Raw genomic sequence first — 27,322 nt, forward strand, 5'->3', positions numbered from 1 at the left:
GTGACAAGTCGAAAGAAAAACCACTTCTGCCTGGTGTCGAGCTCCTCCAACAGTCGCTGAAGAATTAGCAACTCCCAATTCCTCGAACGTAGCGGTCGACGAAGCTTTCGATGTCAAAGGGATCTTGGGCACAGGTTTTGGATGGTGGCATAGGCGTGGATGCTCAATGCCCTTGGAGAGAGTAGGGCTCGATGACGGGTGAGTGTCGAAACCCTTGGATGAAGTCTTAAAACTCCAAAGCCTCCTTTCTGTGGCGACGGGAATTTAAAGGCCCAGAAGGTGGCCATTTTTGCTGTCCATGCTCAATGCCAGACTCCTGTGGGAGCAGTGCTCTATCTCACCATGGAGTTTCCTGGCTTGGTCGCATGGATCTCAGAGATGACATTCTACTTATGATCCTGGGCATCATGTTAGTTCGAAGGCCACTGGTCTTTGGCATTGGCTCTGCATCCTTCTTTCCCCCATGTTCTGACGCACTCAAGGGTACCTTCTCCAAAAACTGGAATATGCATGGGCAGCTAGGATTCTGGATGGGCCTGTACTCTTCCTTTTCTACAGCACCAAAGAGTTTCGGAGGATGCCTGTTGGTACATTTTGTGATGCGTGCAGGGCCTCTCTCGTGGGTCCCTTAAGGTCTTCTTTGAACAGGAGGTGTAGCAGGACTCATAGGAGGCCTTGTCAGGATCAGGAGAAAGGCACAAGTTACATACATTATGGTATCTGCCCATGGATATTTTGAGTTGCACTGGGGACAATGGTGGAAGAGTGTCACCCTTCTCTATTCTGCATTCTCCAGTGGCGATAGTCAAGGGAGGACAAGAGGTGCCCGAATGGTGTGGGGAGGCCCCCAGCATCTCTTGCATTGAGCGTTGGTCAGTGGTCCTTTAAACAAAATCAAGTAAAGCAATGCAACAGAGTCACCAGGGCACAAACTAGTTTCCTGAATCATTGGTGTTGAAATGCAACCTCATGGGGCAGAAAAAATGTGAGAAAACACAAATAAAAACAACAAATTCTGAGCCCTCTCTGCGTACATCTAAACCTGATGGAGGAAACCGAAACAAAGATGCAGTCAGTATCCATGTGCATTATCACCTAGGGGTGGAGTCACAGCACATCTTGTGACAAGAAAGACTTCTTAGATGAAAAACAACTTGCAAATATCAGAGCCCAAAACTAGGTGGTAGGAGTAGGAAAAGCATGTGTATCTACAGCCACACATGCAATAAACTTAAGGATAGACACATTTTTAATCATATTTGTGATAAACGTAAATTAAATGTACATACAGATTGTTAGCTACCCTGGACCATCTTGTTGAAACATTATGCACATTTAAGAAACCAGAGACTCTGTAACTGATTCATCATTGAGCAACTTTATAAATGAAGTAGAGTTTATGCTACAGAAACAAAGAGAACAGGAAGATAAAACTCTGGACTTCCAGAATTACTAACCAGCTTATTCCACGAGATAGCTATTGAAACATTTCATCATCGTAATGGCATGGACCTGCAGGGGAGGACGTGCTCTGTCAAAGGACTCCGAGGGCAAAATAGGTTCAAAGTCCTGTATATAAGGGTGTAAGAGACTGACCCCAAACCATTATATGTAATTTTTCAAACACAAACATGAAGTATCACAAGCTTGAACAATAACCACATAATTTTGAATCTGGCAATTAGGATCATGATTATCTGCAATATATAGTTTGCTTATGAAATCTAAGCAGGTTTTACAATGTACATGTAATTTTCTGATCTATTCCTTTTAATTTACACCATGCTTAATGATCCTGTTGAATAGTCAATCCTGTCTTGGTTTAGAATGTTTTCTTGCATGGCTGTAGGGCTGAAATATGACAAGCCGTAATTACTGCAATCTTGGTGCAGTTTTTTTCCTTTCCTTTTTCCTATTCTGTCTTATGCCCTTCTAATAGAAACACTAGAAACACAAATTCAGGTCAAGTGGATGTTGGACAACACATTGCTCAACAGATCTTTCTTAGTGTGTGGTGACTCTATATTCTTTAGGATAGACCCATTTCAGATACTTTTAAGTACATATCAAGCTCCATCCACTAGCAATAACTTGCTACCCAATGTATGCAACTGGCCGAGACAACAAATATATGATGTATCCCTATCCTAAATCACAAAGCAAAGGCCTAGGTAAATGTATCTATCTAGACCAGAACAGATAAAGAACACCACCACAGGGGTTACACTGTAAAACAGTACTGGGCGGCAACCAGAATGGAGTTGGACAATGGATATAAAATGATTGAAATGTGACTGCATCATTAAAAACATGGCACCATCCGTGGCAATGGAGAATTCATATAGACCCTCAAACTGGATCGGATTCTGCAGTGGGCCCCACCTGCCACTAATTTACTTCCTACCTTATTTCTTAATGCTGTATTTACTGCCCTTAAGTTCATGGCACTGCCTTGAGACTCTCTACAGCGGGAGACATGATAAACGTGAAAGGGATGCTACAACCATAGAGGCTGAGAAGAAAAGACAGTGGATATCTTAATCTAAGCAGCCAGACGAGGTCACTAAACAAGCACAAAGACATGAGACAACTGAATTAACCACATCGCCCTCAATAGGCACGCTGCAAGAGAAGACAGCAATCACTGGGAGGCTGTGACCTTCCCAGGAGATGCGTACCCAGAATGTGGTATAAAGAGAGACAGTCCTATAACTAAGTACCACAAAACGGAGGCCTAAGTATGACACTGGTATTTTTATTACCAGGTTAAATAAAATTGGCCTGGTTGGTAGTTCATGAAAATGCTCTCATTCCCTAAAACTAACTTTCAGGGTTAATGTCACAAACATCCCACTGTTCCAGAGCCAGGGAGAGAAAGAATACAAGATCTACGACTGAAGTCGAACAACATGTTCAATGAAGTGCTGATGATGTATAGATGAAAAAAAAAACTGCCAAGACACTATAATAAGTTAGAAATAAACTACACAGAACAAAACTGTTTTGCTGAAAAGGCCTGAATATAAAGGCTGCAACACAAAAGTAGCCACTGTACATACACATAGAATCAGAAGGCAGCTTGGCTTGTTGGAACCATGGACCCAGTTAGCTGAACATATGCGACAATTCTGTACTCCTACCCTTAGGGTGAAACCTAAATTTAGTGCATTCTGGATGGGATTTTGTGAGCATGGGGTAACAGTTTTCTAATCCCCGTAATACTTTTCATAGCACTGTACAAAGCCTATGTATGGAAACCCCACGAAATCAGGCCCTCTAGCTCCAGAGCCTGCACCTCACCCTATGAAGGGGCATAAATCCCAAGGATTTCTTGACACATTGTGTGCTGGTCCACTGTCACTTGATATCAGCACAGTACCGGCAGTCAGTACTATGTCAACAGTCACAAAGTGTCATTCAGAGCCATGCAGGCAGTCAGAAGGCAACATCCAACCCTACTGAGGTAGCAAAAGAGCACAACCAGCACTGTGCATGGATTCGGATAGAAAAAGCTTGCAATTTGCATTCAAAGGGTGGCAGCCAACTAATTGGAGGCTTTCATCGAGTAGCAGACAGTGCTCTGTGGATAATAAGGTGCAGACGTCTTCGTAGGCAGTTTCAGGGCGGCAACCCGGCACAGGAAGTCACAGCGCAAAAGGCTTTACAAGCAGTCATGGAACAGCAGTCAGTGCCAGCAACAGTCTGCACAAAGTTACAGAGGGCTGCAGCCCTCCAAGACAGCATGCAGCCGCCTTCCCAGGCACGTAAAGAGCAGCATCCTTCACAGTCAATCACAGGAAAAACAGCTTTCACACCAATCATGAGGCAAACACTGTGAGAGCTGATACAGATTAACTTTGACAACTGCATCTTTTGAATTGCTTTCTGTACATTACAAGGAGGAGAAAGATGTGAAAGAAAGATTGTGGTGCAGGACATCCCAAAGCAGCAAGGAGAGGGGGAAAGATTTTAGGGAGGCAGCAGGAGGAAGTTTATACTCACAAGAGAGGCATGAGGAGAGACTAGGGGAGATAAGAACCCCATTTCGAGCCATAGATAGTAGAGATACTCACCAAAGACACATGAGGAGGTGCCAGGAGGAAGAGCTTTCCTCGCCAGCAAGTTTTGTTTCAGAAAAGCAGCCAACTGAGCTGAAATGAATCACACAAACAATTACCCAGAGTCCAACACTGTGATATTCACTGTCCAGAACCTACTGTCAACCGATAACACTTATGCAAACCATGGTCAAAATACACCTCCCTGGACTGAGTGAGCCAACTCTGGCAAAATCGTTCTCAACTGTCAGTCCATGCTATGCACATAACCCCAGCCACCTAAGGCCAGTCTAGACTAGGTGTTGACACCTAATATTTCTATGGGTAATTTGCTGCACACTACTACTACCTACAGCCACTAGCACTTGCTGCTAACACACCTTTCAGATGGCCAATATAAATCTCACACTAAGGGTACATCACCCATTAACAATTTACTTTACCTACAATAAATCTATGCAACATGCTGGGAACCCAAGTGACCCAGGTTGATTTTAGCAGCAACCAATTGACTTTACTCATAGTCAGTGCAGGTCACTCACAGTAAGTTCATGTCACCTGGGGCCAACCACTACTTTCCTTGCTAAATCTATACAACCTGCTGCCAATCTATATTACCCAGACCCTATGTAGATTTCACACAGTCAGAGCATGCCACCATCAGCATCCAATTTAAGTGATCAGTGTCAGTCTGCTAAAACTACCAGTCACCTTGCCTACAGTCTGTGTAGCTCAAACTCTACCAAGTTAGTTTGTGCTATGGTACCACACCCAGAGTTAACATACACTGCCTTCTACAAACCTCTGTCTCCCACAACAGATGTACAGTACAGACGTAAATAATCTAAATAAGAAGAGATTGACTACTCCATTAAAATTCACCTAAAGTGCATGTCTTCTGTGTAGAGCTGTGTATGGGAAAGGGTTATGTTCAAACATGCACACTGTATTACCTCCCTGAAAATGACAGTTCTAATGATATGAAGCTCTGTTGTCTTAAAATACCATCTAACGACATAGTGAGTACAAGACCAACTTCAGGCCAGATCAGTCATCTGAATTGCTGCCACCTCCTCTAACTGATCACACTGTACGGTAAAGAACGCTTGTTTACAGAAAACTCAACCTTTGCTCTCTGTCCGCCCAGTGAGCCACTCTGCTTCGAATTTATGTGGAAAGTGAATTGGTCAGTGGAAAAACAGCCTTGACTGACCAAAAGAATAACATTTAAATCAACCACCCCTTCTAAAGGTAGATCAAGCACAGTCTGACTATTGACCTCACCCACATCCGGCAGTAAGAAGGTTAGACACATGACTATTCATCTTTGAACATTATGCTTTCCTCCAGTAACAAAAAACTACACTTTAACGGAGCATAGTTAAAGAAAAAAGAAGGGATCTATAGTTGGTAGGCCCGATGGAATAGGTACACATTACTCACAGCTGCAGCAACAGTACTCAGTCCTTCAGTCTCTTTACTCATACTTGACGCCTATCCCGTCCTTGAATAATGGCAAGGTAAGGGCATTGCTCGGTAAGAATAAGACATGTCTGTCTCTTGTGCAACCATAACCCTCTTCCCCACCTCCCCACTATTGCCATTCAGACCCCTTCAACTCTGTCCCGTACTCTTAGTCCTTTAATCACTTGTGGCACAGATGGGACATTGTCTTAACACGCACTAAGTGAAAAGCAAGTGCTAGAAAGTCGAGAGCAGATGGCCAAGCTACCCCTTCTTCTGGCTCAGCGAAACCCAGTCTATCAACAAATCCCTTTAAATATAAATGATATTACTTTAAACAAAGCCTCTCTGAAAATACACCCATCTACTTCCTGACTTGGCTCTTTAGTATGAAATATGCTAATTAGGTCTTAGTTTTGAAAAAAATATTTCTCTTTGCCTCCACCTGGACAGCTGAATTTTCACTGCCTAAAAGACTAAAACACACTTTGATTCCATCCAAGTAACAAGTATTTAAAATAACCGACATAGAAGCTACCTATGGAGTCACTTTGAAAATGAGGGCTATAAGCTCTATAAGCTCTACTATGTTCAAAGGCTTGCCATCCCACAATCTTAGTGACCTATCAAAATAGCCATTTTACAGAAGAAACCTGGATCTACATCTTCAGTCATCAAACCTAGCATTTTATTGATGGACTACAGTTAAACCACGGATAAAAAATTAAGTTATTGTTCTAGTTCAAACCATTAAAACCACTGAAATTCATCAGTTATAAATATCAACACTCATAAGACATTCAATAACTCACACTGCACACCATTGTTCTCCTGTTAGATCCTATTTTGTTCCTGTGATGGCAACTGGTGTTTTAATCATGGTGGAAATTATGGTATGTGTTGTGTGCTATGATAATCAAAACAACAAATGTGAGTGGTTTTACGCATTTGAGCCAAAAACATAACTCAGTGGTTTTCCTAATGAATTTTTTTTTTTTTAATTATAATTTATTTATTCAGTCATGCACAGTAGTAGGGGTTGGGCATATCAGGGTCTACGATTCAGGCCCCTGCCATCAGACCAACCCCACTGTGCAACTCCTTCAGCTGTGCACAGGCTGGGTTGAGCACAAAGTCTACACTGCGGCCAGGCCCTCCTACTCTGGGTGTAAACCCCCGCTGCCTACATCCTGATCACTCTGCCTCACATGCTGTCTTTTTTTGTCCCCCAACTATTGTGAAACGTGCAAATCACATGTGGCTCACATTTTTCACTAAATAGTGGATGAACTGACTACGTAAAATGGCTGCTGATGTGATCATAATCTCCTTTTGACTCATGACTCCCATTTTTCCTGTGCTTTTTCTGGTATTGCAGTTGAGTTTTCTCACTACTGGGTAACTCTCAGAACTGCAATGGCTCAGGTCACCTTTAAGGTTGGCAACCCCCGGGCCATGGAATTCTTTTTCTCACAGTGCAAACATTGCGAGACAGTGCTGATTCACAGGTTTCACAATGTCCCCAAAAATATTTTTCAAGCCCTTCTCCAGCCATTTATATTTGTATGTGATTGACAGGAGTAGAAACTGCAACATTACACAAAACTGTTATCCCTTTAAAACACGCTCAGTAACGTTTTTAAACGGTATCCAAAAAGAAAATAATGAAGGGAAATTCACCAAACCAGCAAAAGCACACTTTGAGAAAAGTTTTACTTTCATGCCAAATTTGATGCAAATCCAAGACTGTAATCATGAGCAAAATGTTATATCTGAACTAAAACACTTCTTTTTTTTTTTTTACAGCCACCCCTTTGCACGGATTTGCATGACAGTTGGCATTTCCTACCTGACTCAAGTAAGCTATTGATTTGCCACTGGGTCAGTGGAAGAGGTGTGGTGCAGCGGCCAGGGTGTCTGACTCCAGAGCACGGGGGCTCACAGTTCAATCCCCTGCGGCAGGTCAGCTCAGCCCCATGTGACTCTGGGCAATAGCTCACTTAATCTTCCCGACGGCCCCCAGCGCCTTGAAGCCACCGGGCAATTGTTCGCGCTTTACAAATACTGGATTTACATTTTACACTAAAAAATACCTTTTCAATGGAAAGTATATTAGAACCATCATCACCAGCACCATGATAGCCAACTTATACTCTTTACTTGTACCACTAAGAATACATTTTCTTCAAATATAATTCCTTTGTCTCTCTTAGTTCCAGAGACTGAATTATTCCTTTTTATTCGTAGAGCATTTTTTTAAATTAACTCAGACTTCTTCATGAAACGTTTTTGACATGTTATCAGTTCAACTGTTACTTATTCTAAGAAACAATGAAAGTTCAGTTGTTGGGACTACAATGTCTCATTCATGTTATATGGGCCTGCTCACCGACCTGAAGCACCCAAATGAACGCATATCTGGTTTCTAGAGTTTTTACTTTGGATCGAGTGTCACTCTAAAGGTAAGCATGTGTACTGAGACCCAGTCCTGTCTCTGACTATGTGAGGTCCTGGAGCTGTCCTATGACCTAGATAGGTGCACCAAGCTTGCCCTCATAACATATCATGTATATTTGTAAAGCACATGTTCACCCAAGGGTATCTTGGCGCTGATTAACAGATGTTTAAGGTTACCCAACTCAACGGTACTCATTTTATTGACCTGAGAAGGATGAAAGGCTGAGTTGACCTGTCGGGATTTACCTGTGATCATGAGGTCAAACACAGGTCCCTACAGTGGACGCATTAGTTCACTAAGCCACCAGACCCAGCCGGTTACAGACATTGGTCTACTGCCCCTGCCTTGAATGTAGTGCATACATCGTTGGTGGTAGTATACAGTGGTCAACAGAAATTAATAGAGCTTTTTATCTGTGTCAGTGGTTGAGGCCTTCTGTCCCACCTGCTTAAAGGTCAGTTTCTATGTTTATAATCAAACCCTTGAGTGATATCCAGAGTGGTGTGTCCTCCAAGACAGTGGAAGTGTATTGCCTGCATTGTTGTAGGTGGATGGCAGAGACCAAGACAATTAAGTGAGGGGAGTGGAGACCGGGTTGTCTATAGAAATTTTATGGAGAAGGATCTCCGCTAACTAATCTTCCTGAGCACTGCATTTGGTGGATGGTAGAGGTGCAGGGTGGGACTACAGATTATGTGCCCGATTCAAAGTTTGGACGAAAGGGTACTTGGTTGTATTGGTGACTGAGTACTCTGTCCGCCCATCCTATTTTGAGTCAGGCAGACTGGCAGGTTTACAATGATGGAGTAAAGTTTACTCTGTCGGTGTAAACTTTCCTCCAAATGCCTGACGGCGTACGGTCCATCAGAGGTAAGCATCCGACAGTCCGCCCTATTTAGAGTGGGGGGTAAGATGGCTTTTTCTCCTTTTTTTTTTACTTACATTTTTCCTCACCACCAGGTAGTGAGGGATACTAAGAACGAAACAAGCATTGAAAAAGCCAAGAGATCTGATCTTGGCCAACAACCTTTTGACATTGGTAATTCTTGTTTTGTTCTGTCATGTTTTTTTGCAAAACTTTGTTAGGGAAGCTGCCGTGCCCTTATCAATCTAAAACAAAATATTTGCATATAAGAAACCTTTTTATTGGTCCATATTGGTCCCTCACACTAAAGGAAGCTACTTTCTGTGTGGATGTGCTCCTTGTGAAAAGGAAGCATATTGCAACTCACAGTGAAGTCAGATATTGGCTGAAGTGGGCTATGGGTGGAAGAAAAATGAAAATGACAAGAGACTTATGAAGTCTGCCTGAAAATCCCTATAAGTAACTATGTCACACACAATATTTTAGTAAAATCAAAAGGTCAAATTAACACACGACCAAAAAACACCCAACTGATCTGGTGTTGGCTACCAGGCTCTTTCCTGTGCTAATGCTTTTTTGTAATGTTTTTGAAAATATTTATTACAAATAGACAGAGCTGAAAAGAGAGATAAATAGAGAGGCTTGCAAAAACGGAAAGAAAGGCTAAACAAAGACAGGCAGAGTGGGTTGGACAGAAAGATACTGGAAAACCGACAGATACATTGATATAATGATAGACTTGCAAAGCCAGAAATAGATAGCTGGATAGATAGAGTACAGACATCTAGATAGAGAGACAGTAGAAAGATAGACAGGCAGATAGAAAGACAGGCAGACAGACAGGTAGAGAGGTAGATAGGCACACAGAGGTAGATAGGCACACAGAGGTATATAGACAGAAAGATAGGGCTGCAAGATAGATGGCACAACACAGATTCAAATAGTAATACAATAGTTAAATATCTATATAGGCATGATATACAAGAGCACTGAAAGCAAACTAGTAAGACAAACAAGCAGGACATACAGACTAAATTGGTTTTCAAGTATAGCTGTAGTCCTCAATTAAGATACATATATGAGTGTAGTTATAAATGCATTTGTGTGTGCATTCTAAAAAGAGAATTACTTTATAAACAATAGAGTCAAATGGACACAAGACCCCCCAAACAGAGATCCATTAAGACAATGAAATGAGCAGCACAGTTCGGTGTCAACGTTAACAACTATGTTGTTATAGGTACCGCTACTACTTGTTCAGTATCAACAGCTTGCTCACTACAAGACAAAACTCTACTTCGAAGAGACCCAGACATTCAATAACAACAATCCACAACGTTGCAGCACCATTTAGTATCAAAAGACACAATGTGGACCTGCATGCCTCACTGTGTTTCCAGGATCTGGAAATGAAGCAAGGAGAGTTTTAGCCCAAACTGATTTGAGTATTAAAGGACATTGTTCCCCACTAGAGGTTCCGCCACCTGTGGTAGAGAACTCTAATTCACCATATCCTGCTGCTAGTTCTTCTAACCAAAAATCTAAGAGTGCCTCTCGGTTCCAGAAGCTCAACCACCATGTGTGGCTCCATCACTGCTTCAGACTCCAGCTATGCCAGCACCCCCATCGACCACACCATTTCAGGTGTAAACAGTTATTCCGAACAATACCTACACCACCAAGAAGGGACTGCAAACAATGAGAATAGTCCTGCAATTCACGTCATTATTCAAGACATCATTCAAAGCATCACCCAGGCATTGCTATACCTGTAGGAGGCAAGTGTACACATCTGGTGGCTTGTACTATGACAACAGCAACATCTCCCTTTTCATTGTTCCATAAGCAAGAGACACTATTCTCCAATTTTACCAGATTCTTAGACTTCAAGGAGATCTCCTGTTGATGAAATCAACACGTTTAATGATGTCCTGGCGAGAACTGTGGTGAAACTCCTCATCCTACTATTAACTCTGCCTGTAACAACTCAAATAATTTTTGTAACTCTTCATGGCATAACTTTAAAAAAAACACACGTTGCCGTTAGTTCCAGGTTTGCTGGAACTGACTATGAAGCTTTTCCTCACACCAGAGACAGCAAAAGCTGCTCCATCTGCTTTTGAGCAACTATGTTTGTACCCTATGGGACTCTATCCAGCAATTTGTAGAAGACCTTTTAAGGTACAGACAAGCTAATTTCAAGGAGATCCTCAATGAAGAATGGGAGCGAAAATTGAAGACCGCAAGATAAATATACAGGATTCACAAAGCCACATATTTTATGACAGAAATTAAGCCTGTTTGAAATAAGTTTTAAAAAACCAAGAATTTGGGCATCACCATAATGCTTTTGCAATGCATGTGCACACCTGTAAACTCCAACAGGTTTTTTGGCAATGAAGTAGAACCCCTCATACATAAGAACAAAAGAACGCAGGCAAGGCAATCTCAGCTCAACCAGGAGAGCGCAAAGACCGTGTATTGGATGACTTCAGCAAAGAAACAAATAATATACTGTAAGGCAGGCAGCACGTGTTGGGTGAGCTCCCTCTCTCCTGTGGTATACAGATCATCTGGTCCGGTGCAACATGAATATTGAACATTCTAGACATCAATGAAATTGTGCCGAGAACAAAGGTACATAGCCCCCTACCTTGAGTGCAGCACACTCAGTCAGTATTGTACCCGCACTATTTTGACCTCCACTTCAATCAACTTCTCATACTTCTAGTCAAGAGACTGGAGTTTTGCCACCGAAGTGGACTACATCTCTGCAGATTAATAGTAAACCGGCTACCACCAAGAGTATGCTTTTAACATGTTATGCAGTGCCACTTTTCCAGTAGCAGATTACAGTGCTGCGGTTGTAGAAGCACCTTTCATAGCAAAATGCTGTGTCAGGGCAGTGAAGCTTCAGAGCATGATGCCTCAACAAAAACATCTGCTTCCACGGTAGAGTGTTATGCATTGCTCCCAAATCAGCCTTTGGTCCTATGAAGTGCTACAGTTCTCCTAAAATAGGTTTTGCTGCCTTGGCAGTGGCAAGCTGCCCTGCGGTGCACTACAATGCTTCTTTACCAATTCCCTGCTCAGCCAATGGACTACTGTGCCGTAGCAGTGAAGCACTGCTGCCATAAGGAGCTGCAGTGCTGTTGAACATACAAACTGCTGCCTCAGTAAATCACATTTGCTTAACAACTTCCTGGTTTACAATTACACAAACAGAGACTCTGACACATTAAAATCCAACAACTGGGAGCTTGGGTAACATATGTGAGTGGTCTAAATTCTTGTTTTAGGAAAGTTACCTTGAGACTGTTTGTTGGTCAGAATCATCCCAGCTCGTTGCATGTGGCTCTTTAGCAGGTGGCTGGTACTAATCTGGTTGGACCTCTGGGCAGGAGAGAGTGTGGTCATTTTAGTTTTCGGGCTAGAAGCTGGGCTGCTGGAAACGCTCGACAGATCCTGGAGAGATAAAAGAAGACCATTTCAATTTTAGAATTTAATTCACTTCTGTGGGAAAGTGGATTATAACTTGGGGTGGACAGGTGTCCACCTCAAAGGATAAGGCCACCCAACACCTGCTAGATGTCACACAAATCAAATAAAATAAACATGTGCTCAATAACTGGCAACCTGACAAAGCAGTCAGGCTTAAAATCAAAGGCAGTGTGTAAAGTATTTAAGCAGATCATACACAGTAGAAAAGGTCACACAAAATACAATAAAATCCCACAAACCATTTTAAAATAAAGGGAAACCATTTATATGTGAAATAAGACCAAAACAATAAACATCCAATAAGAGTTTGTAAAGTTTAAAAGTGAAAATAGTGCAAAAAAGAGCCAATGATAGTCTATAGAAGCAATACACTGGGACTTTGAGATTTAAGGATGCAGCCCTGGTTGAATACAAGTGGATTGGTTGTGATGAAAGCAGTGGACTGGGATTTGAGGACTGATGAATTAGGCAATGGATTCCGTAAGGATTCTTTGTTTGAAAAAATAAATGTATTGATCTTTAACCAAAATGCAAAACTGGTAAACACATTATCTTGCGACATAAGTCGCTTCCTCAGGGCCAATTTGAGATGAGAAAAACAGTCCACATTCTACCGAGACATTCGTGATTACGACACAGGATGCCTTTATTCATTTGCTAAAAATAATGACACAGTTATCTAAAATTACAGAATCATGTTCAGCCAAAGACAAAGAAATCTCCGAATTAGAACAGAAAACAAAAGAAAGCCTTAGAAATCCTTCACAAAAACAAGGATATCATTATCCGCAAGGCTGACAAAGGAGGTACCACAGTGAATTCTGAACTATACAGATTAAAAGAAGGATGCCAACAAGCAGTTGTTGGATAATCAGTGTTACGAGAAGACTACCCAGACCAGGGTTAAAATAACTGAAAAACAGCTAACCCTTCTCTTACTAAACTGAAAGCGTGTAGGAATGTTGTCTAATGAGGAACAGAACTATCAGAACATTCGGAGTCCAAAGATCCAGGCGATTTAATTTCGACCAAAAATTAATTAAAGTTTAACCAATCCACAAGGCAAGCCCATAGTTTCTAGCAATGGCTCACTTACAAAGAGGCTGTCAGAATTTACTGATATGTACATATTACCTTTTGTGAAACTCTTGCCTTCTTCTTACATTAAAGATACAACTGATTTTTTAACAAGAGTAGACAATATACCATGGGAAAAAGATATGCTCTTCATGACAAAATGAATGTAAAATCTTTGCACACCTGTATTTAACATGATGATGTTCTGAATAGTATGGAATACATTTTGAATAGTAGAACAGCCAACTTGCTATCCCACAGCAGAATGCTGCTAGCAATGGCTAGTTGTATTCTGAATAATAATTTCTTTTTATAAAGAAGACATTTTGTACCATCAGACACAAGGAACTGCGATGGGTTCACATTTTGCTCCATCATGTGCCTCGATGTTCATGTGAGAATTTGAGAATGACATCACAGGCCTTTATCACAGACATTTGAGAATAATGTCTTACTTTGGCAAAGGTTTACTGATGATGTTTTTATTATCTGGAAAGGAGATGAACTAGCTTTAAAGAAATTCCATTCTACTATATGACAAAATAATTGCAATATTGAATTAAAACTGAAATTTAGCGATATGATACATTTTTTGATTGTACACCATACACCGAGGATTAGAGAATTACGAGTAGAATTTACAGGAAGACAACATCTGCAAACAGCACTCTTCATTCTAGTTGAGCACACCATGTACATCAGATACACAACATCCCATTTAGAGAACTAATAAGATCACAAAGGATATGCAGTAAAGACTCTGATTTTGAGTAAAAAGACGTCAAAATGGGTCTATCTTTTTCTAATCGAGGTTACCCTGAAGTTGTTATACAAAAGGCTACCATATTTATAAGGTTTTATATAGCGCGAACGTGACCCACGAGGGTATCAGAGCGCTTTACAGTATGTATATAGTTAAAGAGACATAAAAGATAAAGTAATATACATGCATTAGATATTCGTCATTACTTACAGTAGAGGCAAAAGGTATAAGATAACATAGGTATAAGATGACATAGTAGACCAGTGGACGAGAACATGATCCAAGAGGGCAACGTCATATTGCAGACAATAAGGTTATTTGGCCTTAGGCCTGCATTGGGATATAAACAGACCAATAGTGTTCTCTTTCCATCCACACAGGGTATCCAGTAATATGCGGATCATATCGGTGGCTCGAAGCCAGTATAGGGTCAGGACTTAGGACGCAAGTTTGTTCATTAGGAGGATTTTTACCTCTTTTTTGAAGGCTGTAAGGGAAGAGATTCCCCGAACCAATGGAGGTAGGGAATTCCATATCTTTGGGGCGATCCCTGAGAAGGCTCTGCAACCAATTCTCTTTTTATGAAAGGTTTGTGGTTTCAGAAGTAGAGAACTCGCGCTTCGTAATTGTCTGCATCCTCCGGATCGTTCTAGTTTTTGAGCTAGGTAGCTGGGTGTGTTGTTGTGTAGTGCTTTATGGGTCATGCAGGCAACTTTTAGATGAATTCTTGCCTCATATGGCAGCCAGTTCAGCGTTTTCAGGGTCGGGGAAATGTGGCTATTTCTTTTAGCTCCTGATACCAATCTTGCAGCAGCGTTAAGTGAAGGCCTCAACGGGGCCAGCTTGTATCTGGGGAGGCCACAGAGAGTGGTGCTTCCATAGTCTAGTCTTGATAACACTAAGGCTTGAACTGCCATTTTTAAGTCGCTCTGCGGGAGGAAGGGTTTAAGTTTCCTTAGCAAACTCATCTGGTGATTGGCTCCCTTGGTGGCCTTGCTGATGTGCGACTTCATATCCAGGTGTTTGTCTATGGTGACTCCCAGGGATTTCACGGAATCGATGATGAGGGGAGCACATTCAAAGACGGATAGGTGTTTCATCCACTGCTCTATCTTTGGGGTGTGATTAGGTGGGGAGATGAGAATTAATTCTGTTTTTTTAGTATTGAGCATGAGGTGGTTGTTCGTGAGCCAGCTTTGCGTGTTCTGTAGAATGGAGTTGAGGGAGATGAAGTCTTCAGGTGTGGAGATTTTCAAATATAGTTGGGTGTCATCCGCATATAGGTGGTACTTCTAGAAATTAGTTATTGTAGAACAATCAAGTTAACAGAAATAATAAAAATAAGAGAAACAAAAGCACCAACACTATTAGGTTCATAATCAAATATAACCATGATAGTGCGTATTTACATGAGAATTTAGATAAGGAGCACACATAAGGTACTTAAGAACCAGGTTTAAGTCCCACTGGGGCATTACGAAAGGAATAGGAGGAAAGAGGTGAGTAATGCCCTTAAGAAATCTATTTACAATGGGGGACTTGAAAAGAGAAGGCTGATCAGGAAGCCGAAGAAAGGCCGAAATGGCCGAAAGATAACCTTTGAGGGTGCCCAGAGGAGAGCCCTGCTGGGCCAAAGAAAGAATGAAGAGGAGAACCTCTGAGGGGCAGAAAGAGGATCCACAGCCTTTGCTGTGCACCATTCCACAAATGTATTCCATCTACAGGCGTATACCGTTTTAGTGGTGGGACGCCTGGCTGCCAAGATAACATTACAGACTTTGGGAGGAAGGTCGAAAGCCGTCAATTGTCACCACTCAATCTCCACGCAAGGAGGTGGAGGCTGGACAGGTTCGGGTGGAGGACCGTCCCCTGCTGCTGTGACAGAAGATCCTCCCGAAGAGGCAGTCTGATCGGAGGAACAATGGCCAAGTGCAGTAGCTTGGGATACCAGACTCTTCGTGCCCAATCCGGAGCCACAAGAATGACTTGGGCTGACGGATTGCAGCGGCTTGTCAGGATTCGTAACTGTCAACGCCTCTCTCTCTCGATCTTGGCTCCCAGCTATACTTGCCAAAAGTGAACCCATAATCATCACTTCAATCGTGCCCGTGCACGCTTTTGAATCTCTGGAAAGCGGACTCGTTTTAATTCTCCCCCCGCTTCCATGACTGATTCATTGATATGGAAATTCATATGATGGGGCCATAACTTTACAGACTAGAGCCTGGCCTGGTCAGCAAACCGGGAATTACTCTGGTTCTTTGTAGGCTGTCATCCCCTTCCCTAAACAGTCCTGATGAAGACCCGCTTTGACTATTCATTATTGCATATAGTGGGTTGAAACGTCAACGATACCTCCTGGTCCAGATCAAGTCCTTGCTTGCGAAATATCAAAATTGGATAAAGCAGCAGGGTCATTGTTTTCTTCGCTCTACTCTGGCCTTCCCTTTCCCTGTACATATATTAATCACCTTGTACATAATATGCACTTTACCATATCACTAAGCACAATATGTCACTTGATCACATTTTCACCTCAACAGTTCACCTTGTGGACAGCCAGGTATAGACGGAAAGGCGTATAGAAGACCGCAACTCCACTTGCGACGTAAAGCATCACTGAGCGAGTGCTGCCTTGGAAATTCCAACACGCAGTACTGCTGACATTGCACGTTCTCTTTGGTGGCGAACAGATCTAACCAAGGCTCTTCCCACTGCTGAAAGAGACCTTGCACCACCTCTGAGTGATCCATCATGCACCTGCGGCTGAGTTCGTCCGCCCTGGCGTTCAGGGAACCTGCCAGGTGTTGAACCACCAGAGACATTCCCTGATGTTCCAGCCATGTGCAAAGGCGGAGAGCCTCTTGACATAGGGTCCACGACCCCACCCCGCCCTGTTTGTTGCAGTACCACATGGCGGTGGTGTCAGTGAACACCTGCACTACACTTCCCCGAATAGAGGGAAGGAATGCCTTCAGTGCAAGACGAATCGTCCGGCGCTCCAGAAGGTGGATATGAGCCCAGACTCCGCCGGAGACCAGAGGCCTCTGATCTCCGCCTCCCCCACGTGGCCGCCCCATCCCAGAAGTGATGCATCTGCCACCATGTGAACTCTGGTTGGAGAAGGGAGAGGGATCTGCTTTTGACCCAATCCTGGTTTGTTAGCCACCACTGTAATTGGTGTGCAGTGCCATCCGAGATCTGGACGCAATCGGAGAGATTCCCCTGATGCTGTGCCCACTGGAACTTCAGGTCCCACTGCAGAGCCCGCATATGCCATATGCCATCTGGCATGATCTACCAGCAGGATGCAGGAGGCCATGAGGCCCAGCAGCCTCAGGGTCATTCTCACCGAAATCCGGGACAGAGGTTGAAAAATCGGTATCATAGCCTGAATATCCCGGACCCGCTGCTCGGGAGGATAAGCCCGAAACTGCGTTGTATCCAGAACTGCTCCAATGAAAAGGAGCTTCTGAGAGGGAATCAGTTGCCACTTCGGCACGTTGATGGTGAACCCCAGCAAATGCAGGAGGTCCGCCGTAGTCTGAAGGTGGAGGCCGACAGCCTGGGCCAAGCCAGTCGTCAAGATGTGGGAAGACTGGAACCCCTGATCTGCGCAAATGAGCTGCGACCACCTCCATCACTTTCGTGAACACCGAGGGGCGCTGGTAAGTGAAAATAAGCGTTTTGCCAGTCCAGCGCTACCATCCAGTCTCCAGGGTCGAGGGCAGACAAGACCTGAGCCAAGGTTAACATTTTGAACTTCTCCTTCCAGAGGAAACGGTTGACGTCCCTGAGGTCAAAGATAGGATGCAGGCCTTTGTCCTTCTTGGGTACCAGGAAGTAGTGGGAGCAGCAACCACGACCTACTTCTGACACAGGGACTCGTTCGATAGCTCCCTTGGCCAAGAGAGCCATAACTTCCTGGTGGAGAAGGGCCCAGTGATCCTCCGACATGCGATGGAGTGTTGGTGGCATGGAAGGAGGGGTAGTCTTGAAGGGGAGGGAGTAGCCCCTTTGGACTATCTGCAAAACCCACCTGTCCGACGTGATGTTGTGCCTGTGGGGAAGGTGATTGCGGATCCTGCCACCCACTAGCAACTGGTGGCCCTGAAAGGTCGGACTAGGAAGGCTTGGAGGCTGTTGCAGGGGGGGCATTGGTGGACTGGCCCGCCCGCTAGCTCCCAGACCGCGACGTTGGTTCCCACGTCCCTAGCCACGCATAGGCTGGGTAGCTTGTGCGGCCTGTGGCTCTGGGTGGAACATGGTGGGGCACCCCTTCCGGAGCCACGAAAGGGGCGAAAGGCAGACTACAAGGGGCAAGAAGTTGCTGTGAGGCCCAAGGATCTGGCTATCGCCCTAGAGTCCTTGAAGCACGTTGTCCGCCTTGTCACCAAACAGGCGACAGCCATCAGAGGGCAGGTCCAAAAGTGTGGATAGGACATCCCTAGAGAGGCCAGATGTTCTCAGCCAGGCGTAGCGACTCAGGGCTACCGACGTGGAAACCGTCCTACCCAGCGAGTCACCTGTAACCAGCCCACACCAGATGGTGAACTTAGCTGCGTCACGACCCTCAGCAACGGAGGAGTGAGCACGGCCCGGGCCTCCTACGGGCACTGTGGCAGCACTTGCATGACAGTATCCCACACTGTGTGTATAACGGCCCAAGAGACATGCGGTGTTCACCAACCACAGTCCTAAGCTGGCGGAAGAAAACATCTTCTTCCCAAGATGGTTCAGCTTCTTGGATTCCCTATCTGGGGGGAGCAGTAGTGAATGCCCCTTTTAAGGATGAGGCTTGGACCACCAAGCTATCAGGAGTAGGGTGTTGGGAGAGGAAAAAAGTGTTGCCGGGCGCTGGGCAATCATCCTATCCACAGGAGACCTTGTGCTGGACTTGGATCAAGTGCCCAGAGGATGTCAGTGAGGGCCTCATTAAAAGGCAGCAGGGGCTCCGAAGAGGCTGCTGACGGCAGAAGCACCTAAGTCAGGAGGTTAGTCCTGACAGCCACCATAGGAAGCTCGAGGCCCAAGACCTCAGCTGCCCTGCACAACACCACAGCGTAGGAAGCTCCCTCCTCCGTAGCCACGGTAGGGGGAGAAAACATACCAAGGTCTGGGAGGTATCCAGACCACTGGCATCACCCAACTCCTCTCACCAGTCCAGCTCCTCAAGTTGGTCTGCTAGAGGGTCAACCGACCACTCCCAGTCCTCCTCTGGCTGCCACTCAGGGCAGTAGGGAACACCAGGGATGAACAGCGGTACAAAAGTACCATCCGGCGCCGGTAGCGTTGTCGGTCTGGCACCGTGTCCAAGTCAGAGGTGAGGCTGGGGTCGACGCCGGTTGGGAGTGCAACCGACGTCGGGGGCATTGTCACTAGAATCTGCGACGGGGAAGGTACCGTGAGGTCGACCGGCACCGATCTGGATCCAGGCCTGGATCCTTGGGGACCCTTTGGCACTGAGGGGCCGCCGGCTTCGAAGGCCCAGGACCCCCAGCTGAGTCCATGGAGCCCGAAGGCACGCCTGCGGAGTCGGGATGCCCAAAGATGCTGTGCAGCGCTTCGTAAAATGCACGTAGCTGGGCAGGGGACGCTCCGGGCAAAGGAGGGAAGCACAGAGCCGTCCCAGCAGGCTCCGAAGAAGGAGTCAGAGAGCGAGGACGCTCCGGGTCCAGCATCGTGTCGGCCGTCGGACGGGAATAAGGCGAAGCGCGACGGTGCTTCTTCGCCTTTTTCTTGTGCTTCGACTTACCGGAGGAGTGCGAAGACTTTGGGGAGAAGTGGTGGTGACTCCGTGACTGGTCCCGCGACCTTCCTCTCGACCGGGACCTCAAACGATGCGGACTGCCAGTCCTCCAAAAGCTTTCAGGATTACTCCCGCAAAGACTTCGGGTTCATGGCCCGGCAGTCGGAGCACGACTTCGGATCATGGTCGCACTCCAGGCACCAAAGAGACACGAGGTGCAGATCAGTGACCGACATAAGCTTGTGACAGGAGTCACTGGGCTTGAATCTGGTCCCACGATGGGACATCCCTCGTGCACCAGGAATCGAAGACTCGAAAAAGATATTGACAATAATCGAACAAAGTTTAGTCAAAAAAGACTAAAGGGCATGTTCTCTCCGGATCTGCACTGGCTGGCGCAGAAAAAGACAGAACTGATGTCAGAGCACAGGGGCAGAGTCTAAGTAGACACCGCGACGTCATACCGGCGACCACCACACCGACGCGGAGTCGAACGATGCCACCTACCGACGAGCAGGGGTACTGCTAAAAAAGAAATTCTCTGATCCAGTGTGACACCTGGAGGTAATTCTAGGGTAAGGAATCTACAACTAATAGTCTCTTTCAGATATACGTATATTCCATGCAGTGACTTTGGCATGGTATACACAGTGAGTGTGCCATGTTGTGTTTTCACTCATGGTTTGCACCATGACACGCAGCCTGAAATGGCACCCTGCATGCAATTTGCATGGGGGTCTCTTAGGGTGGCATAATACATGCTGGAGTCTTAGGGACACTCTTTAGTACCCATGCCCTCGGTACCGGGGTACCACTTACTAGGGGCTTACAGGGGTGCTAAAGTGTGTGCCAATTGTGTATAACTGACCATTTTACCTTATTTTTTAGGGAAATCGCACTGGCACTGGAGCCTGATTAGTAGGGACCCAGTGCACATAATTTGAAAAACATGAGTAGCAGTGGCAAAAAGTGGGGGGTGACCATGACAAAAAGGAGCACTTTCCTACAAGTTCCTGCACTGGTTCTACCACACATTAGTAACACTACAAAAATATGATACCTCAATAAGCCTGGATTGTGGTAGTGCCATTCTGCAAATGTTGATTCCATATGTCTGGTCATGTTCAGATGTGGGAGTATTGCAATCAAGTGTTCATGTGTATATCAGAAATAGCTGATTGAATATGCAATGGCTCTGTGGGGGTATGTGGTTGGTCTCCTTAAGGGGGTCATGATACTGGTGGTAAAGGTATTTGTACTACCAAAATATATAATTGCTCTGACATGGATGAACAGTCTGCTGACAGTCATGAGAGACTGACTCACAGACATCAGTGTATCTAACAACTGAACTAAGACATGCATTGTGAGAAGTTGGCCTGATATATGATGTCACTGATTCTAGTGTACACCTTGTATCAGTCCAAACAACCCTTATGGTGATTGGTTGTAAAGTCAACCTTATAGACCAGCTATCCTAGTGGTAGCATGGACAAGAGCAGTCTTAGGCTAAACTCTGAATGGCATGTGAAGCCAGCTGCTATACCATATGTAATCCCTTGAATACCAAATGAAAGGACACCACAACAGATATATATAAAAATAGAATGTATTTATTCTAGTCAAACCCTCAGCACTCTTTATGAGATTCGAGGTAAGTACAACACAGTCTTATTTAAGCATACATTAAGTCACACAGGTAAGTAATACAGTTAGGCCCTAGGGGCCACGCACACCATATACTAGGTAAGTGGTATAAGAACCACTGTCACGAACACAGGATAGGCCTAGGGAATCGCTGGGGCTACACTATACTACCAAAGGTTAGGAAGTGGGAGGCCCACGGGATTCAGGTGCAGAGTTACAGAAAAGAAACTACTCCTTCTGTAGTAGGGGATCTCTGTGTATAGTCATAATCTAGTTTATAGAATGGCAAGCCCATCCCCACACAACAAAGGCGGTGGAGAACACACAAGACAACACCACTACTGTGCGAACAAATTTCGCAGCGAAGCCTGCCCAACCTGAGCATCCGCCCTGGCATCCGTGTCCAGACAGTAATGCGCAGCAAAGGTATGGACCGACTTCCAAGTGGCCGCCTTGCAGATTTCTGCAATCGGAACATTACGCAGCAAAGCCGTCGTGGCAGCTTTGCCCCTGGTGGAATGAGCCTTAGGTTTACCCCCTAAGGTCTTATTAGACTTTTGATAACACAATTGTATGCAGGACACAATCCACCGAGAAATGGACTGCTTAGAGGTCGCGAGACCGGTCCTGACTGATCCATAATTAACAAACAATTGGTCTGACCTAGGAATATCCTTGGTCTTATCCAGATAAAATTTCAACACCCTCCGAACATCCAGGGAATGGAGAGACCTTTCCGCTGGCGAAGAGGGATTCTGAAAGAACGTAGATAAAGTTATGGTCTGGTTGACATGAAAATCAGAGATAACCTTAGGAAGAAATTTAGGGTGAGTACGCATCACAACCTTAGCAGCATGAAATACAGTATAAGGTTCTTGACAACATAATGCCTGAAGTTCACTCACCCTGCGGGCCGATGTAATGGCCACTAGGAATGCCGCCTTCCAGGATAGGTGCTGCAATGAAGCCTTGTGAATGGGTTCAAAAGGCTCCTTCATCAGTCTGGACAGCACCACATTCAAGTACCAGGAAGGCGAGGGAAGTCTGACAGGAGGAAACACTTTCTTCAAGCCTTCCAAAAAATCCTTGACCACAGGGATCTGAAAGAAGGAAGTCTGTGAAGGGCATTTCCTGTAAGCAGTCAAAGCAGCCAGATGAACCTTAATGGAATGGAAATTAAGGCCAGACTGCGCCAAATGCAAAAGGTACGGAAGGATGACATCTTCCTTACATGTCGTAGGATCAAAGTTCTTGGACTTACACCAGATACAGAACATCTTCCACTTGTAGGCATAAGACGTCCTAGTGGAAGGCTGTTTAGACTCCTTCAGTATGTCCATACAATCTTCTGGCAGATTCAAATGGCCATATTGCACTATTTCAGGAGCCATGCCGCCAAACTCAAAGACGAGAGTTTGGGGTGCACCATCCACCCCCGAACTTCGTGAGAAGGTCCGGCCTGCACGGCAACCGTATGTGAGGAAGGAGAGACCGGTGAAGTAGGTCCGTGAACCACCACTGTCTGGGCCATTTCGGGGCGATCAGGATCATCCACGCCCTGGACTGGGACAGCTTGATGAGCACTGCCGGAATCAGGGGAATGGGTGGAAAAGCGTACAGAAAGCTGTTCGACCAATCGATCCATAACGCATTCCCCAGCGTCCGCCGCTGGTAGTACCTGGATGCGAAGTCTCGCCATTTGCTGTTTTCGGCGGTGGCGAACAGATCTACGTCTGGAGTCCCCCACCTTGCGAAGACTTCTCCTAGTACTTCGTCGTTTATGACCCATTCGTGGTTTTCCTGAAGCAGCCTGCTCAGTGCGTCCGCCTGAGCATTCTGCACCCCTGGCAGATGCGTGGCCGTAATCGTCAGTCCTCGGGCCAGAAGCCAGTGCCAGATCGCCTGCGCCTCCTGCGACAGAGTGCGCGATCTCGACCCCCCCTGCTTGTTGAGGTAATACATAGTGGTTGTATTGTCCGTATGTATCAGCAGCGAGTTGGTCTGGAAGGACGGAAGGAAGGCCTTCAGTGCCAGGAAGACAGCTCTGAGTTCCAGGAAATTGATGTGGTACGTGGACTCAAACGGGGACCACGTTCCCTGAATCTGCAAGTCCCCGGAATGCGCTCCCCAGCCTTGGAGAGACGCATCCGTCACGACACTCTTCGCGGGAATGTCCTTGTGGAAGTGAATCCCCCTGAGGAGGTTTTCCGCCGAACACCACCATTTCAGAGACTGAAGAGCATGTAGAGATAGCCGTACCTTGTTGTCCCAAGAACCTGTCTTCTGATCCCACTGATCCTCCAAGCACTCCTGCAGTGGTCTCATGTGCAGCCGTGCGTGAGGCGTGAGGAAGATACAGGAGGCCATCAATCCCAGCAGCGAGGACACCTTCCTCACTGTCGTCGATGGAGCAGTCCTGAGGTCCTGAGCCTTCCGAAGGAGTGATAACCGTCTCTCCTCCGAAGGAGACACGCTTGCTGACCGCGTATCGATGGAGGCTCCCAGGTACTGTATGCACTGGACCGGAGTCGGGACCGATTTGGACATGTTGACGTGCAACCCCAGCTTGTGCAAGAGAGCGCACGTCCACCGGAAGTGTTCTTGCGCTTCCGAGAAGGATGATGCCTTGATCAGCCAATCGTCCAGATACGGGTAGACAAACACCTTGTTCCTCTGCAGGTGTGCCGCCACCACCGCCATGCACTTCGAGAAGGTCCTGGGCGCAGACTTTAGCCCGAATGGCAGTACTGTGTATTGATAGTGATTGGCGCCGACTTGGAATCGCAGGAACTTCCTGTGCTTCCGTGCGATGGGCACATGGAAGTACGCATCCTGTAGATCTATGGCACAGAGCCAGTCTCCCCGTTGCAGCTGAGGGTAAATCTGATGCAACGATAGCATGCGAAACGTCTCTCTGCGAATCCATTTGTTTGCCTGTCGCAAGTCCAGAATGGGCCTGAACTCGTTCTTGTCCTTCTTGCGAACGAGGAAGAACCGAGAGTACAGACCTCTTCCCCTTTGAGACAGAGGTACCTCTTCTACCGCCTTTTTTCTCAACAAGAGGTCTGCCTCCGCCTGGAGCTCTCGCGGCTGAAACTGAGAGCTTACCGGCGGAATCGCTGGAGGCGGGCTGATAAACCGAAGACTGTATCTATTGCAAACAATATTCAGCACCCACTTGTCCTGAGTAATTTTTCTCCACTCTGCCGGAAAAAGTTGAATGCTTTCCTCCACTGGAGTGGGTAACGGTTGAGGGGGAAGTAGTCGCTCAGGGCCGAGACCCGGCCGGGCCCTTGGTAGTGGTTGCAGCCTGCTGGCCTCCTCTACCCCTCTGGCGTTTCTGGAAGGGCTTCCGGAACTGCTGCTGTTGGTGCTGCTGCTGTCCCGAACCCTGCCCACGCCCTCTGCCCGTAGACCCGAACCGCCTCTGGAACGGGCGCTTCTTCTTCTCGGCCTTCTCCAACCCGACAGCAGTCAGGGTCTCCGCCTCCGCCTTCATGCGGGCCATCTCATCATCCGCATGTTTTCCAAATAGGGTTTCCCCCGAGAAGGGCAGATTGGCTACTCTGTGCTGAGCCTCTGGCTTGAGCGACGTCAGGCGCAGCCAAGAGTGACGCCTCTGATGGACACCATGACAGTAGGCGTGCGCCGCCAACAAGGAGACATCCGCTGCCGCACTGATGACCTGGTTCCAAACCAGCATGCCCTCTCGCACCGTTTCCAGGAAGTCCTCCTTCCGGTCCCGGGGCAGCAGGTCCGCATACTGTTGGAGGGACTCCCACAGGGCCCGGTCGTAACGCCCCAACAGCGCCCCCGCACTTGCCGCCTTCAGGGTGGTAGACGCGGTCCCACACACCCTCCTGCCCGCCGAGTCCAGCCAGCGGCTTTCCTTGTCGGGCGGGACCGTCGATGAAGGTGCAGTCGCATGCTGCTTCCTCGCCGCCGTCAAAATGACAGAGTCCGGCTTCGGGTCCATCCGTAAAAAAGCAGGGTCCGAGTCCGGGGCCCGATACTTTTTCATGAGCCGTGAGGGAGCGGATTTCGTCACCGCGGGGTGAGGAACAAATCCAACGCGGGTTCCACCAGTCCCGGCACTAGAGGCAGCAGAGGGCGAGACAGGTGTTTTTTGTGTAGAGTCTCGAATATCACGGACGTCGTGGGCGTCGGTACCGTCACCAAGATGCCCAACTTGGCTGCCCCCCGCAGCAGCACCTCCTGGAAGGAGACCAGATCATCCACCGGAGACACCCTAGTCCCCGGTGAGTCCGACAGCGTCGGCGAGAAGTCCCTGGCCGAGGACCGTGTGCGTGACCTGGACCTGTGCCTCCTATGGCGCCGTCCCGATGTCGACGACGACCTCCTATGGCTCCGCGACCTTCTCCTCCTGACGGAGCGGGAGCACGACCTTCTCAGCTTCGGCCTGTCCGACGGTCTAGCCGGGCCCGGCGACCGTGGGTGACGCGGCCTCTGCGCCCCCTGCGGCGGAGTCAGATACCTGGGCAGGGAGACCGACCTCGGTGGAACTGCAGGCGGCTCCAACAGAGTGCGAGGTGGTATAGGACGCGGAGGGGGAGGTGGAGGTGGTGACGCCGGCCGTGGTGGCAGTGGCGGTGGCGGTGGTGGTGGTGTTGGCGGTGGAGGAGTCGGCGGCCGTGGTTGCGGCGGCGGAGGTGGTGATGGCGTAGGGTTCCGAGGGGGTGTATACACCACGGAGTACCCCGATCCCGGCGACTCCGTTCCCCTCTTACTCCTGGCGTCAGGGCTCCCCCTGCGCCGTCTCGACGTCCACCGCCTCGACGTCGAGAGTCTTCTCGACGTCGGCCGCCTCCTCGACGGCGACCGCCGCCTCGACGTCGACCTCCGTGACGTCGACCTCCGTGACGTCGATCGTCTTCTCGACGTCGATCGTCTTCTCGACGTCGACCGTCTTCTCGACGTCGACCATCTTCTCGACGGCGAACGTCTTCTCGACGGCGAACGTCTTCTCGACGGCGAACGTCTTCTCGACGGCGAACGTCTTCTCGACGGCGAACGTCTTCTCGACGCCGATCGTCTTCTCGACGTCTGTAGGAGAGTAGGGTCTGCTTTCTATGTTCACCCCCACTTTTTGCTTTTGCTTTACTGGTTTTCGACTTAGATGTGGCTGTGGGCCTGCTAATCAGACCCACAGCCCTGCTGTTCGCTCTCTAAATTAATACTATGTACTTTAGGTGCATAACCCATTTGGATAGGATCACCTTATTGGCCCCTGTACAGTGTACCCTAGGTACCCAGGGCATAGGTGTACCCTAGGCCTACCAGGGGCTGCAGCATGTATTATGCCACCCCTGGCCTGGCCTTCCATTTTGACACAACTGGCTGATCATTCAGCTGGGGCAAGGTCGTGTAATCACCCCTTGCTTAGGTGTAGTATTCCTATACCTAACTTACATATAGACACATGTGTACCTATCAGTGACTCCTATGGCAGGCCTTGACAATCCTGGAGGCAGAGTGCTTGGTAACATGTGAGATGGTGCTCTAGCATGAGCTGAGCCTGTCTGCAGCTTTCGGAACCTTGTCCTTATAGCTGTTCTATGATATAGCCTACCATATACTCTTAAAGTGCCTTATAATCTTAAACGGTTATGGTAACTATGGTTTGGCTTTATCGAAACATGTCGTGTAAGGTGTCTAACACTTTGGAATAATACCCCCATGCCATTTCTGGACATGAGAATATTATTCCCCCCTTCTAGAG

The 27,322-nt window shown here is 46.8% G+C and overlaps 1 protein-coding gene across 8 annotated transcripts in view; it reads right to left on the reverse strand.

The window, feature by feature from the left end:
• KANSL3 (KAT8 regulatory NSL complex subunit 3) overlaps positions 1 to 27,322 on the reverse strand; it is a 596,819-nt gene that overhangs the window by 289,019 nt on the left and 280,478 nt on the right. For 4 of the 8 annotated variants that reach the window (XM_085634435.1, XM_085634434.1, XM_085634439.1 and 1 more), the window contains exons 14-15: positions 12,154 to 12,310; positions 4,074 to 4,151 (exon numbers count right to left, since the gene is read on the reverse strand). In XM_085634435.1, coding sequence (XP_085490561.1) covers positions 4,074 to 4,151; positions 12,154 to 12,310 — 235 coding nt within the window. The remainder of the gene's footprint in view (positions 1 to 4,073; positions 4,152 to 12,153; positions 12,311 to 27,322) is intronic. The other 4 variants (XM_085634440.1, XM_085634436.1, XM_085634437.1 and 1 more) reach the window with 1 other exon arrangement.

The sequence above is a fragment of the Triturus cristatus genome, chromosome 11 (genome assembly GCF_964204655.1).
Source record: "Triturus cristatus chromosome 11, aTriCri1.1, whole genome shotgun sequence".
NCBI lineage: Eukaryota > Metazoa > Chordata > Amphibia > Caudata > Salamandridae > Triturus > Triturus cristatus.